The sequence below is a fragment of the Argiope bruennichi genome, chromosome X1 (genome assembly GCF_947563725.1).
Source record: "Argiope bruennichi chromosome X1, qqArgBrue1.1, whole genome shotgun sequence".
NCBI lineage: Eukaryota > Metazoa > Arthropoda > Arachnida > Araneae > Araneidae > Argiope > Argiope bruennichi.
Window position 1 is genome coordinate 99,134,986 of NC_079162.1, and position 16,176 is coordinate 99,151,161.

The 16,176-nt window shown below is 29.2% G+C and overlaps 1 protein-coding gene across 1 annotated transcript in view; it reads right to left on the minus strand.

Annotated features, from left to right (window-relative positions):
* LOC129959332 (uncharacterized) overlaps positions 1 to 15,826 on the minus strand; it is a 34,685-nt gene extending 18,859 nt beyond the window's left edge. Inside the window, exons 1-9 of the mRNA XM_056072150.1 lie at positions 15,555 to 15,826; positions 14,000 to 14,223; positions 13,136 to 13,335; positions 12,645 to 13,041; positions 12,377 to 12,505; positions 12,139 to 12,267; positions 11,858 to 12,044; positions 11,191 to 11,414; positions 10,336 to 10,530 (exon numbers count right to left, since the gene is read on the minus strand). Coding sequence (XP_055928125.1) covers positions 10,336 to 10,530; positions 11,191 to 11,414; positions 11,858 to 12,044; positions 12,139 to 12,267; positions 12,377 to 12,505; positions 12,645 to 13,041; positions 13,136 to 13,335; positions 14,000 to 14,223; positions 15,555 to 15,750 — 1,881 coding nt within the window. The 5' untranslated portion in view covers positions 15,751 to 15,826. The remainder of the gene's footprint in view (positions 1 to 10,335; positions 10,531 to 11,190; positions 11,415 to 11,857; positions 12,045 to 12,138; positions 12,268 to 12,376; positions 12,506 to 12,644; positions 13,042 to 13,135; positions 13,336 to 13,999; positions 14,224 to 15,554) is intronic.
* Positions 15,827 to 16,176: the final 350 nt, after the last annotated feature.

The following is a 16,176-nucleotide window of genomic DNA, read 5'->3' on the forward strand; positions in this document are numbered from 1 at the left end:
ATAAACGCATTAACTCATAAATGAAATGACTTAAATCATTGAAATCCAATATGTTATCTTGTGAATGCAGCTATATTCTTGTGTGAAATTTTTGTTCAGTCGGCTTGTAAAGAAGCATTGAAATACATATTCTAGCTATAGATTCAGTAAAATAGATTCACGCCAAAGTTCTATATTTCGTCACTATCATTAACCAATATCATGCAAGATATTCTCAACATTAAGCAAGGCCTACAACTTTATGTGAAGGAAGGAAGTTAAGAATTTTATTGGTGAGTATGCGAGAAAGTTTCGGGAGACCAGTCTCGCTGGTTTTATGTAAGAATATATGAACGGGAGTATCGCGTTAAGGCTTAAATACAAAAAATAGGCATAAAAAGAAACCTAAATTGTTACCTGAAACAATGTTTATAAGAGTTTCTTCATAGCAGGGCTTATAATGATTACTAAAAAAATGTGTACACTAATAGTAATACAAGCTTGGAAGTGTTCATGAAGCAAAGCGTACGCAATTTCAATGATACCGTTTATTTCACACAAATATTCAGTTTTAAAAGGTATTCGATTGACGTTATCCTGAAAGGAATTCGTACAAAAAATGCATACCATGCAATTTTTGTACGAATGCATACCATGCATTTTTTTGACATTTGCAAGCTTCTAGTAAGTTGGTGATGTAGTTTTGAGTAATTTCTAGAAATATTGCTGTAAACTAAGAAGAAATTGTTTTATACTAGGCTGAAGAATCCCCCGGGGGCACCTCGAAATGAGGATGAGATGCTTCCGGTATAGTGGTTGGATCTCGCCGCCCTGGAAGGTACACGAAAAGTAGGGGGTCTGGCTCCTCTCATCGATGACGGGACGTACTTCCGTAGGGAAGAGTTGTACCGTGGCGGTGATGGCCCTTAGGACTCAACCACAGTTCCCACCAGTAGGTGTTGAAGTGGTCCGGCCATTTAGTATTATTTATCCGTGTGCATTCGGGCGGGTCGGAGAGTCAGTCTAATGATTTACTAGGCGGATGTTATGGTGAAAACAAACTTTGATCAGAAAAACACAATCAGAGAAGCGTATATATATATTTTTTTCATATAAAAATCTGATAACTTATAAGAGAATCCATCAGAAGTATTATTTGTGTGGTGATAAAATATTCTGAGAAATATTTTCAGATGAATTACTAACTTAGTAGCATCGTTACCTTTGAAACTGTATCAATTATTTATTAAACAAACTTTTCGGGACTTCCTGTGTTATGTATAGATACATTATGTATTAATAATTAAATATCAGTTGATGAAAGGCATTAAAAATATTTAGAATTTTTTAAAAATCCTTAAACGGGAGGGAATTTTTCCTCCCAAATTTCTGGGTTTTTTTTTTCTCTCTCTCTTTCTGTTTTAATTTCTTCTTTTTTTCTGTGTGTGTTTCCTAAAGAAATGGTTCCGATTTTAAGAGAATTGAAAATCAACACATTTTAAAAATATTTATTGGTGAATTTTTGGCTGACTCCTAAACTGTTCAAACTGCAAATGTTATCTCGATCCTTTTGATTTAATCGAAATAACGTCCTATTTTAAAACACTAGACTCAAATTATATTGCAAATCTTTGGTAGAGAGTCTCGAACCCATGATGCTCTGGTTATGAAGTCTAGTTTAAATTAATTTAGTTTAGTTATATTAACATCACGTTTGGAAGCAACACTATGGCTATTTTATGACGGACTTCGTAATTTTGAACAGCGGTCAGATGACACTTGAGGCAGTAAAATGTCTCCAAACTTCCGCCCCACACCAGCCGGAGAACATTTGGCTCAGGCGGATTAAACGCGTACCAGATGCACTTTACATAGCGGTTCTTCGGTGGAATCTGACCTCGAATATGGAATTCTCCGGTTCCAAAGCCGAGACCTAACCACCAAGGTTCTGAAGTGACAGGATCAGGCTACCGGATAACGATACACCAAATGTATAGAAAAAGATACTCCAAATCCTAAAAATTATTACTCTTGGTAAAAAAATAGATTTTTACTCTTCTGTAGCTATGCAAAGAAAGAATAGAATAACTCGGGTTTTGTATTCTTTTAACCACATTTTCATTTAACTTGATTTGGGTCATATTTATGCAAACGGAATTTTTTACTTGATTTTTCTTTCATTTCTTGGCATACTGAACGGTCCCTGTTCTCTAGTGGTAAGGGTTTGGCTTTGGGGTTCGACGACTCGAGGTTCAGAATCCAATTGTACTAAAGATTTGCCATGTATGTGTTCCAGTTTTGCCGATGTGGTATAGAAGTTTCTAGAGAAGCCGTCTCTCATATTATCATTGGAACTATTATCGTCCTCGTCATCTAACCGGGATTTAAAATTGTGAGGTTCATTCCCAAATAGCTCTAGTGTTGATTACAAATGGAACATTAATATAACTGCATTGCATACATACATTCCTGGTGTTTTGGAATTTTTTTACACTTGTGTTTTAGCAGTGGAAGCACATTAATTCAATATTTTTAGAGTTTTATTATCAGTTAATTTAGTTCAATTTTGACTCTTCCCCCCTACAGTGAATTAGGGAAAAAAATGATTTCAAGATTCTGCACTATTTATAATAAGGAATTATAAATTAAAAACTAAACATCAAAGAAAGCAATTAAAATAAAATAAAAATATTTTTTAGTACATCTTAAAATATTTTTTTAAATTAAATTTAATTAATTCGAAATTCTTTGTCATTATTGTGAACTTCCTTTAAAATATCACTTGTACTGAGTTTTAGATTCTTTCTTTAATGTAATTCATCTGTTTTAGTAAAAATAGTAAGCACAAATAACATTTAATAATAGTAAGCACAAAGAACATTTAATAACAGTAAGCACAAATAACATTTAATAACAGTAAGCACAAAGAACATTTAATAATAGTAAGCACAAAGAACATTTAATAACAGTAAGCACAAATAACATTTAATAATAGTAAGCACAAAGAACATTTAATAACAGTAAGCACAAATAACATTTAATAATAGTAAGCACAAAGAACATTTAATAACAGAAAGCACAAATAACATTTAATAATAGTAAGCACAAAGAACATTTAATAATATTTTCTTCCATATTATATATTTATTATAAAATCCATCTCTTAATCTCGTACATCCTGTTTTAGTCGATGACTAAAGATTAGAAAGTGTGGAAAATTCTTTTCTTTGAGGAGGAAAAGGAAGAACGAAAATAACTATTGCTTTACTGGAAATTAATTTAACTATTTGTTCTTCCTGCGAACGCTTTCTAAGCTTAAAATTCGAAAGTTTTGCAATTCATGAGATGTTTTAGCCAAAAAAATTCGTCAACCAATTTTTTTCATCGTAATTAATTTTTTTGCGATCCCAAAGGTACAGATGTTCACTTATTTTTTTAACGTTTTTAATGACGATATCAACAGTAGTTTCGTGCGAAAAATTTTTTTATTTTATTTTTTCAGTAATTGCGTTCTCAAACTTTAAATTATCGTCTGACGTCATAGGATCTTATTTACAAAATAGAGCTGGCAATTAAACGTTGGAAGGTTATTCCTATGTTTTCTCTGAAGAGAAATATTCCAAAAACATACTAAGAAAGAAACGATGTTCCATCAACAATTCTAAGATAGGATATTCAATTTTGAAATTAAATCTAATCAACTCAAAAGATTAAACTACTGTATTTTATCTGCAAATAAAATAATTCTATTTTATAGGAATCTAAAAACATTTTTATTTTTTCAGTAATTGTTTTCTCAGACTTTAAATTATCGTTTCATGTCATAGGATCTTCTTTAATTATAAAATAGAGTTAATGAATAATCATTGGATAGAAATTATACTTTCTTTTTCCTTTAAAAAGAATACTGCTTTTCTTTTCTTATAGGAAACTTTAAAAGTCCCAAAATCGGTAAATCTAAAGCAGAATACACAACTTTATTAATAAAGGAAAAAATCTCAAAAATTGGGTATCTACTAAACAAAGAATTCCAATAACATACTAAGAAAGAGATGATAGTCTATAAACAATTCTAAGATAGGATACTTAATTTTAAAATTAAATTAGCAACTCAAAAGATTAAACTTCTGAGTTTCATCTACAAATAAAATAATTCTATTTGATAGGAATCAAAAAACGTTTTTTACTTTATCAGTAATTGTTTTCTCAGACTTTAAATGATCGTCTGATGTTATTGGATCTTCTTTAATTGCAAAATAGAGCTAGTAAATGAACATTGAAAGGTTATTCTTTGGTTTTATCTTAAGAGAAATAGTTCAAAAATCTACTAAGAAACATTCGATGGTCTATCAATAATTCTAAGACAGAATATTAAATTTTAAAATTAAATCTGCCAACTCAAAGGATTAAATTGCTGAACTTCATCTGTAAAAAAATAATTTAATTTAATAAAATGTAAAACATTTTTTTTATTTTTCAGTAATTGCTTTTTCAGACTTTAAATTATCCTCTGATGTTATAGGACCTTCTTTAATTACAAAATAGAGTTCGTGTTTTTGTTTTTTTGTTAGAAACTCTAAAAGTCACGGAATTAGTAAATGTAAAGCAGAATACGTAGATGTTATAAATAAAAGAAAAACAGCAAAAATTAGCTATCTACTGAACAAAGAATTGCAAAAACATATCTGAGAAAGAGACGACGTTCTATAAATAAGTCTAAGATAAGATACTTAATTTTAAAATTAAATCTACCAAAACGAGTTTCATCTACAAATAAAACCATTCTTCAGTAATTACTTTCTCAGACTTTAAATTATCGTTTGATGTTATAGGATCTTCTTTAATTACTAAATAGAGTTAGTGAATAAGCATTGGAAGGTCATGCTTTTTTTCCCCCTTAAGATAAATATTGCTTTTCTTTTCTTGTAGGAAACTGTAAAAGTCACGGAAACAATATATCTAAAGCAGAATATATAACTGTTATTAATAAAGGAAAAACAGCAAAGACTGCCCATCTTCTGAGCAAAGAATTCCAAAAATATATCTAAGAAAGAGAAGATGTGTTATCAATAATTTTAAGATGGATACTTAATTTTAAAATTAAATCTACCAAAAAAAAGATATTTATGGCTGCAAATAAAATTAAATTTAATAGGAATCTTTCAAAATTAAGTTTTAAATTTAATGGAAAATTAAAAATGTTCTATTAATGATGAAGTAATTATTATTTAATTTTGACGAAGAATTTAAAAATTACTTTCTCATAATATAAAAATATTTTATTTCCAATATTTAAGAAATACCTATACAGCCATAGAGCAGAAATCCATTTAGAGAAAGTAAGTGGCTATATACCTAAATCTAATAAATAAAACCATAGAACTAAATTCACTAAATTCAAGCAAACATGCGTCTAAATTCACTAAATTCTAAACTACTGGAAGAAAGTGAAACAAGTGAATTCCAATTCAATATCTTTAGCTTATAGTCTTGCTCAATCAACAGTAAATTTTAGCTGTTTATTTAATGAATGAACGTGAAACAAGTGTTTCGATTATTTAAAAAGACAATAGTTAATATAAAACCGTTAACAGTGTATGAAAAGTTGTGGAAGAGAAGAGGAAAAAATTGCCTATATTGATTTTAGAAAATAAAACTCTTTTGGAAATTATGATGTGGAATGATAGTTAAGAATTAGAGCAATAATACAATATTCAAAGTTCAAAAATTTCATAGGGAAACTTGAATTTTAATGTCAAAATAGTTTTAAAAATTGTGTAAATAACCTTTACATAATTTGCTTTGGATAATTTCAAAAGCAAAATATGAAAATAAGCTCATGATCAAAATGAATAGAATGAAAATACTGTATGATAATTTATTTATTAATTGTTATCCATTTATATTTATTTTGACTTATTTCATGTTTGTAGGGCTGGACTTTTGTAATATATTTTTCACTCATTTTCTGATGAACAGGGTTTTGAAATTATGCGCAGTTGCGTGTTCTCAATATCAATATATTATTTCAGTATTTTCAAAATTTGATTAGAGATTAATCGATTAATGGAATTAAATTTTTGTCCCACACTAGGGGCGCCACTTGATAGTGAATTCGAGGAATAATTGATTGCCGTTTTCCATTATATTAATAATAATTGAAGCGACAGGTTACCATCTTAATAATTTGTTTTAATTTTTAATATTTGGAATTTGATTATAATTGCATTTTATAGATGCTATTCTTCTATAACTATGATCTATAAAAAAATTTCGATTTGTTGTGAAGCGTTTCTAAAATTTAATTCAATTTTTTTAAAAATCTTAGTTAACCCTGGAATGCACGACGCTTTATTTTTTTTACAAGAAAGTATGTTTTGAATAGCTGCATATAATTTCAGAAAATTATTTAAAAAAATTAATTATTTTTTTCGGGAAATCTTAGGACTACAGAGCTGATTTTATGCATAGTTTTGCTGCTAACATAAATTCACACCATGCACAAAGACATTTACACTTTTACTTCCATTATTTTAAAAGCTTTATTTTAATCATGATTAAAGCACTAAGTCCTAATTTAAAACTTTCATTCTTTTAAAGAAGAACATTTCATGCTTTGAATGTGTCGAAATTGGAGAATTCTAAATTTTCTTAAATTTTTATCTGACTTTTTTCTAGCAGAGGATCTGAAAAGTCGCTGAAGTAACATTGTTTAATCTCTTTCACGCATTAAGAATCACTAAATAGAAACTACAGATAAAGTTCTGGAATTTTGTAGTTATACAAAGAATAATTAATGCTATTATATGAGCCAATTAAAAATATTATATTTTAATGAATTTTATGGTATTATGTCGTCTTAACTATAAAATAATCAGAGTCAGTAATTATATAAAATAACCATCAACTATAAATCTGTCAGAGTAGAAAATAATTAAAATAAAAATTTCTATTTTTAGATTTTCAGTTCACCAGTAAAAATATGTCATAAAAATTTATTTTATTCAATTTATTTTCATTTTTCGTTATTGAGAAGTCTAATAGAAGATATATTGTTCAAACTGCTGCAAACTCAAAATTTGTTTACATCATTCCATTTAATTTTGTGAGCCGCTCCTTTGGATTTGTATGCCATGTACTTCTTACCTTTTAGATTAAGTGTAGTTTGTATTTATTTAAATAGTGAATTTGCTAACAGTTTGATATCGGATATAATGCATCTATTAATGTAACCAAAAAGAATCGGAAATGCTCTATTCAAAATACACGTTCTAGAAACTAGAAAACTTTTTTAACCTGGGAAACGTTCTTAACTTTTTATGAAATATTTTCATGAATACATATCAGGCAAAACTCAGTTTCTGAATTCATATTATCTTCTGAATATAAACTAGTTTTTAATGAGATGAAAATCTTGGTGGATTGTCAAAATGACTGATGTAATTGAGTAAGCAATATTATTTAAAATTTGTTTCCACAATACAATAACTGCTATAAAAACGTTTAAAATGTTACAAAAAACCCTTAAGGGCCTCTTTTCATTTTATTGATGCAAAATAGATAGTACTTATTATATTTATTTATTTACTTACTTATACTTTTCCCCAAGAGTTTGCACTGGGAATCGGGTGCTTTAAGATGTATAACAGTAAAATGATTGTATAATTTGCTCATGGCTATTCTTAGCAAGTAAAATTAAATTATTGAAACTATTCCAAAGACACTACAATTAAATTTGTTAGTAAAATCGTATTATTGAAGAAATCACAGTTTTTTACCCCCTGAAATTTAAAAAACAACAACATTAGACACGTTGCTTTTTTCATATACAAACCACAGTAAGATCAACTGACTAAATTTGATGCTATACAGAGCTGATTTCGAATACATCAAAATTTGAAATAACTTTTTTAAATGCTGACGAATCCAATAGTGCCTTACAATACATACGACGAACACTGAATTATTAAAAATACTGCAGAAATGAAATCAATTTTGATCGCAAACTATGCAAAGCATAATAAAGTTTGTTTTATTATGTAAATTTACTTACTTAAACTATTTTTGAAGAATTTTCCTTGGGAATCGGATGCTTTAAGATGTATAACTGCAAATTGATTGAACCTTACTATACTCATGGTTATTCGTAGCAAGAAAAATTTAAATTATTAAAATTATTCCTAAGATACTACAATTAAGTTTTTAGTAAAGTCGTACTAATAAAGAAGTCAATTTTTTTTTGTTTCCTGAAAATTAAAAAAAAGTGAGACATGTCTCACTTTTTATATACAAACCACAATAAAATCAATTGACTAAATTTGATGCCATACAGAGCTGATTTCGAATACATCAAAATTTGAAATAACTTCTCTAAATGCTAATGGATCCAATAGTGCGTTACAATACATCGAGCTTAAATTTTCAGATATATATATAGACCACAATGGAATCGAAAATAGCTTATAAGTCAGGAGCGAAATATTTCAAAGGTATGTATTTTTTATCACATATTTCAATTTAAATGTCCTAGTTTAGTTGAAGCTTAAATTTATTCTAAGAAAATTTAAAAAAAAAAACATGTTCAAAGGAAGAAAGTGCTTTCATTTGTCACTGTATTAACAGTTTGGAAAGTAATTTTCGATATGTTATAAAATCACGTTCGGTTATTTAAATTATATTCCAATTCATTATAATTACGATAAGATGACATATTTACTATTTAATCCTTCAATTCCCCTTTTTAAAACTCAAACGGTGATTTTCAAATTGAAATTAAAAAATGTTTCTATAGAATTTTAAATCTGGTTTTTCCTTTAATATTATAAATAACTGAGCAGAATATAATAATTTCCGTGTTTAGTTAATAATGTAAATAATTCTAGAAAATATATTTACGCATTGGTGTTTCAAATAAACATGATAGTGAAGTTGATTTTTTAGGAAAAAAAATATACATTATTAAAATAGTAGACTAGCATGAAAATTGTGTATGAGTGTTTTTAGTAAAAAAGAAATATCTGTCAGATGAGAAAAAAGATATCTTTTTGCATTTTTATACGAAAGATCAATACTTAAAAACCTATTCTAACGATAAAAGAGAAATTTTCTTCCAACAACGTTATCTAATTTTAGTCAAAATGCTAACTCATTTAATTTAACTATGATAATTTGATAAATTCATGGAATTTATTAGCGATTGTTTAGTTCATTAAATCTTTTTCCTTTGAGTGGAAAGAAAATTCTCTGAAACTATACTACATAATTCAATTAAATTAAAAATTTAGTGAATTATATTAATTTTAGAATAACAAGAAGATATTGTTTAGCTTAATTGTGGCGATATTTAGTATACAAATTAGTTAATTTGAATATTTTATAAAAAAATTAAATTCCAGTTTCTGTTTTTAAGAGAATATTTAAGATGAAAACTATTGATCATCATCAGTTATATTCTCAAAGTTTAATAGTATTATTTAATCTGTGTGAAACATGTTACAATTTCCTGAGATTTTATTTTCTAGACAAAGCAAAATTTGAGAAACTGTGTGAATTAAAGAATTAGACAAAGATCTGGTTTTCTTAATCTTTTTAACATTGGATAGATTTTGAAATATAGAGCATTTTTGACAAATTTATTTCTTGTTTAATTGATTAAAACTACATTCTGACTTCAAAATTTCCATTTAAGATACTTTCGGAATAGATAGAAGAGATTTCAAATCTTGAATTATAGTTTATGCAAAAGTTATGTGATAAAATTGCATGTTTAAAAGTTTATAAAATTTTTTTAAATATTATTAATAATAATAATTAAGTATTTATTGAAAGACTTGGCTTAAAAGACTTTTTGTGTTATTTGAGATGGATTTATTATCAAAAATGTTAGCATTATTGTTTTCTATTTCTAAAATAACGAAGCACTGAATATTTATTTCTAAAACCATCTAGTGAAGATTAAAATTAGATTCAAGTAGCAACAATAGCAAATTTAATTGAATGTGATGCAGTATCTGTATTCCAAATTTTAAAAAAATAATTCAAAAAAACAGAAAAACATTTTAACAGCGTCTTTATTGAAGAGTTTTGAAGAATTTTAAATGATGATGCAACCAATTACACATATAGAAATAGTTACATATATCTTTTCATTTATAACCAACATTTTCTGCTGCACTAATCTACTAAGTCCATAAAATTTTTTAGCATAATATTAACCCTTCTAGAAGAAATACAGTGGATGGAGAACTTTAAAAGTGATCTTTTATTTTGCAGTTCGGTTCACTATTTTACAGGGAATAAAGTATTGTAGCCATTAGTACGAGGTCGTAAAGATTCTTGCAGAGAATAAACTTAAACCTTCTTGTGTCCACCATATTGGATTCGGACTTCGCTGAAGGACATGTTCTGAGTTTGGAACTCGCTGGGTGTCCTGGCCTTGATGGGACGATCGAAGGGGTAGCCCATAGCTCGTTTGTCAGGATATTTCTGATCCTTGGCACCACAGTAGCTGACGGCATCAGAGCACACAACTTTGGCAGGTGCATCAGCAACCTGAAAAATACAGAGTTTCGTGAGTCAAAGCCCTGACACAAGTTAAAATGATCAACCTACTGGAGTTAAGAAAGAAAAGTTTTTCTTTACTAGAGTAATGCTTTTATTATTTTTCTTTTATGTTTCTCGTTACCTGATGATAATTCTGAATCACGAGATAATTTGGCTGTAATTCATTCATCTGTCTTTATGAATAATTGATAAGAAGCTTGTTCATCAACAATTAACCTATTTCTCATTGTAAATATTAAATGCGAATCAATTAACCTATTTTTCGTTGTAAATGTTAAATACTAGCCAATTAACCTATTTCTCATCGTAAATGTTAAATGATCAATTAACCGATTTCTAACTATAAATGTTAAATAAGAATCAATTTGCGTATTTTTCATTGTAAATGTTAAATACGAATTAATTACTTAAAGCATTAGTAGAAAGACAACATTTAAGATATTGTAAAACAATTATCTCCGAAACAGAGTGAGAGGGTCTCATTCAATTGATATTTTAAGCTTCGGAGATCACGACATAAAATCTCAAGGAATTGGCAGAAAAGAAATACATTACTGGATTTCGTTAAGGACTCTTTTTGTTTATGAAATGTTAGTTCAAATATTTTTTCTTATTTTAAAGCCAAAAAACCTTAAAAGATATACGTACCTTATCGTGTTCATAGTCAGTGAGCATGACGAAAAGATGGAAGACCATACCACGAGGAGTACCTCTGGGGACAAGCATGTGTTCTGGCCATCCACAGCTGCAGTATTCACTAGCCCTGTCAGGAAGGCCATCTCCCTTTTCGAGTTCTTCGAAGGTTGGAACATGGGACAGAGTGACGGAAGAATCAACGGATTTACGAGTGATGGTGTTCCTGCCAGGGTGCACTATAAAAAGAATTATCTGTAAATTACTGCTGGATATTTTGCCTCAATTTATCATTCTAATCACTGTTAAATACCATGCATCATTCTAATCATTATTAAAGACCTTGAATTTATTTCATCTGCTTATGAATCCAGAATATTTCTTAATATGTTGTCTTAAAACTTACGAATATATTTTATTTTCTAGCTATTTTTTTCTTTATTTAATTTTATTATTGATTAATTTTGTGAAACTGACAAAGCTTAAATATAAAGTATTCTTAGTAAATATTGTAAGGCTTTAGAATAAGAATATCTGCATAATTCAAAATATTTGATTTCAGAGCAATTTAAATAATTTTCTCTTAACTTATTGAGGATTTATTTATATGAGCTCTTAATTATATGAAAGAAAATAACCTTTTGACAAATTACTTTAGAAATAATATTTTAGCTCTACTTACAGTCATAGGTGAATTTGTCGAGTTCGATGTACAACCTCCTCTGATCTTCCAAGACGAGCCTGTTTCCTAATTCATCATATTTGGGAGCAAGGAAGATACGGACGGTGGTCTTCTTATCAGCACCAGTGTTGTTAGAAACATTGATGGAATAGCTGAAGGGTTCGTGGTCCAAGTGCTCATATTTAACCTATCGTGACAATATAAAAAAAAATATGTATTATTATACAAAATCCTTATAGATCGTTAAGGAAATAATTTTAAATAAATATTTCCATGCATACTTGAATCTTATTCTTCAGGTTGATACCATTAGAAAGTTCCAAGTAAGCGTCTTTGCTGTAAGTGTGGACAAGATTGGGAACCTTAGCATTCACAGTGACATTCACAATTCGGATTCCAGGGAAGCTGAGCTACAATTCAGAGACAAGATCGATTAATTCTCGCAGTATACGAATCATTGAATTAATTATTATGATATTTCATCAGTTAAATGGATTGGTGATCAAAAGAAGAACTTACATCCTTAGGAGTGTAGCTTGGGAGACGACGTTTGTATTCCTGGAAGATGTTATCCATCCACCTGTGGTATCGGTAGAAGATGGGATCTCGAAGAGCAGTGGAAGTATCATCCATAACACCTGGATTTTCCTAAAATAGTATTCATTCACGAGTTTCATTTAGATTGTCTTAAGAAATTTTCTATATGAGACAGATATCTTTTTTTCCATAATGAATGATTTCAAAAGTAATTGAAATTTTAATGTCTTATATTTAAAAAAAAACATACCTTGAACCTTCCATCGTGATCGTGGATCCTGGCAATCATGACGTGTCCCCAGTTGTGAAGAGTTCCATAGTATCCCTTATTAAGAGATTCGTGGCTTGATTCAATGATGGCTCCGAGGATATCCAAACCTCTTTCAAGATCCAAAGGAACTTCCTGGCCGTGGTTGTCGATCACCTGACCAGTATGGATGGCACTGAGGATCCTTTCCCTCCATCTTTCCATATCCTGAACATCAACTTCACGGATATCTCTGAGGCTCATTCCTGCTGGTCGGGAAGCATAGTTCAGTCCACTGATCAAGGAAGTCAAGTGAGCAGAGTATCCTTCCAATTTATCGTCGAAGTTTTGGAAAGGAATCATACGTTGCAGGCCAACAGACAAACGGTCACAATCGTACCTAATGGTAAATAAATTAGTTGAGGAATGTATTGTCTTTTGCTACAAACATTTGAACAATCATTTTATATTCTTGATCATGGATAAGTATTTACCTAGCACACATCTGCTGGTGCATGTAGTAGAAGAGTTCTCCCTTCCTGTCCTTCAGTTTTCCAAAGAAATCTGGCCTGAAGGTGGCAGGGTATACCAAATGCCAGTGCCAATGGTGAGCATTGATGCCAATGTCTTCTCGGAAATAGGCAAGATTGTATTCGGGATCAAGGATGTTACCAGTTTTCTGGATTTCGATGACCTTTAAAAATATTAAGAAAACCCATTAAGGATAATTTTTTTAGAGTATATATAATTTAAGTAATTATAAATACTTTATATAATCATGAATTGAAGATTAATAATAGTTCTTTCTTAAATTTTGGTGAAATATAAGAGTTATTTATGCTTTGTCACGAAAATAGGTTTCTTTATATTCAATAAATAGGTATTTCATTCGGACAAAATGCACTTATTTGATTTAAAACTTCTGCAAGAGGATATGAAATGCAAATTCAGAAAGAGCCGAAGTAAAATTTTTTAAATAATTCATAAATAACTTTGAAAGGCTAAGTTTTTCTTAATAACTCAACATATTTATATCTCTATAAGAGTAACGTTTCTTAGTAACTGAATGTATATCTGCAGCATTCAATTAATCATAATAATTCGGTAAGGGAGGAAATGTAATTAAATTAAAATGATCTTTCATATTGTCACATTTCTTTGAGATTTTTTTTTTCTGTAGAAAATATAGTTCTTTTCAAATTAAAGACATTTAATTATTTCTTATTTCTCCCTTTTGAAACAAATTTTATTAAATTTTAATACAACTACTACTAAAATCATTTCATCAATCAATTTTAATTCCTGAAGTCTTCAAAACTAATTAGGGAGCATTTATAAATTTCGTGATGAATGAATACCTTAGATTGGTTGGTAGATTCCTTATCAGCCTTCAAGGCCCTGTTGATGGTTTCGGCAGGAATGAACTTATCTGGGAAGACTTCCTGAATTGGTGGCAGGATGACTCCTTGGCAATCATCTCTGTGCAAGACAGTCACGGACAGCGCAAAAGCAAACAGACCCTCATTCACAACATCTCTGGCTTGTTTGGCAAGGTTGATGAAGTCATCAAAATCCTTGGCCTCTGCAAAAGTAATAGGTAAGTTCAAAAAATTATTCCACAACTAAAAGTTTTGTTCTTCTTTTCACTTTTAAAACAACATATTTCTTACATAGTAGCATCTTCTTTAGTAAGGTTTTATTAAATACAACCAAATCCGTTTTATTCATAAACATTTGTGCATTTACTGAGCCAACATTTGAAAACAGAATTTCATTCTTTCATGAAACGTTTTTAGAAATAAGATATATTTGATTAATACATACATAACTATTGCTTAAATGATAATAATTTATTGATTGAAATTATTTTGTGCTTAAACCATTTTTTGGCTAAAAATTTTTCTTTTCAAAATTTATTATTAAAGTAATATTAGCAAGAGTAATTTGTAAACCAATTTTTACTTCGGGATTCTATACTGTCTTTAAAATATTCTATATAAAATTAATTTATTCACAAGCCTTTATTTGATGTTTTTACATATAAAGGGATTTATTTGGTCGTTAATTGACTAGAATATATATCTTAATACTTTGAGACTAATTTTTGAATTAGTTCAGGAATCTAAAACTTCGTTAATATCCTTTAAAATGCTTTTACAGAAGTTAATAAAATAATCTTTAATACATAATGAATAGTTACAAGAATTGAGAATTTATAATTTCAAGAATATAAAATAATCTATCGGAATTGATTAGCATTTAAAATTGTAAGAAATAAGATTTTTTTCTCTCATTATTATTAAACGCTCTAATTTAAAGCAGGAATTTAATTTTATTCGAAATGTATGAGATAAATTATCTTATGATTTCGAATTCTTAACGAGGCAATTTTTAATATTTTCATTAAAAAAGCAATTTATGAACGTTCGTATACTAAAACAGAAATAAAATTATATTATAATAAGCAAATTCTAATTATATTATAATTATAGTTAGGTTATCAATTTATAATTAAAGTTATTAAATTATATTTATAATAAGCAAGAAATATTATTAAGAATCCATCTCATTCTCTCTCTCTATATATATATTTAACAATATCTAATTAAATGCATTTGAGCTAATGCATTATTACAGATACACTGTAATAAATACTCAAATGACTATAGAGCTTTCATAGAAGCGGTAAAAAAATTGATTAAAAAAGAAATTTCTGAGCAGTTCATTCACTGATTAGCTCTTTCCAAAAAAAGGAAAACAAATTTTTTTGTCGAAGACTTAAAAGTAATCTTTTCTATAGGGTTATTATTCAGTCAACGCATTTTAACAGTTAATGAAATTCACCCAAAAAGATTGTTTCTTTATCATTCAAATAAAAGTTATTTCAAAGTGACTAAGCTGGTGAGTACTTACCGCAGAGTGTCTCATAGAGTGCTTGGGCCTCTCCGAGATGGTCTTCGTGAAAGCATGAGAAGAGTCGACCTCTGGGCAGGAATCCGACTCCCTTCAGACGAGAATCTCTTTGAGCCTCAGGGAGAGTCTCTGGAGGCAAAGCGGTCAAGTTCTTGAAGAGGGGGAGGATTTTTGCCTGCTTGTCTTTCACGGTCATGATTGCTGCTACCACGAGAGAACCCAAACTTCAAAAACGAAGAGGGAAGAATCCTCAGAGTGTCCGTGAGCCTCAATTGCCATGTCTCGAGCTTTTATACCCAAGATGGTTCTTCCCTTCGAAGAAATGTTTTCAATGGTCAGTGGGCTGGTACATCTTCTCAGAATACTCGCCGCTCAAAATAAAGACAGCTCGCTCAGAGTTGAAGAGGCTATTTTCAGTGGCCGCGCCTTGTTCCGGAGTTGAGGAATCAGTCTATCGATATGCCATGGGAAATTATACTTTATTCCAGAAGATTTTCGTTGATTTTATTTTATCTATTTTTTATTCGTTTATGTCAGAAATGATAAATGAAATGTTTAAATTTCTATTACTATTATTCATTAAATATATCGATGCTGCGTAAATAGTTATCTTTGGGTTTGG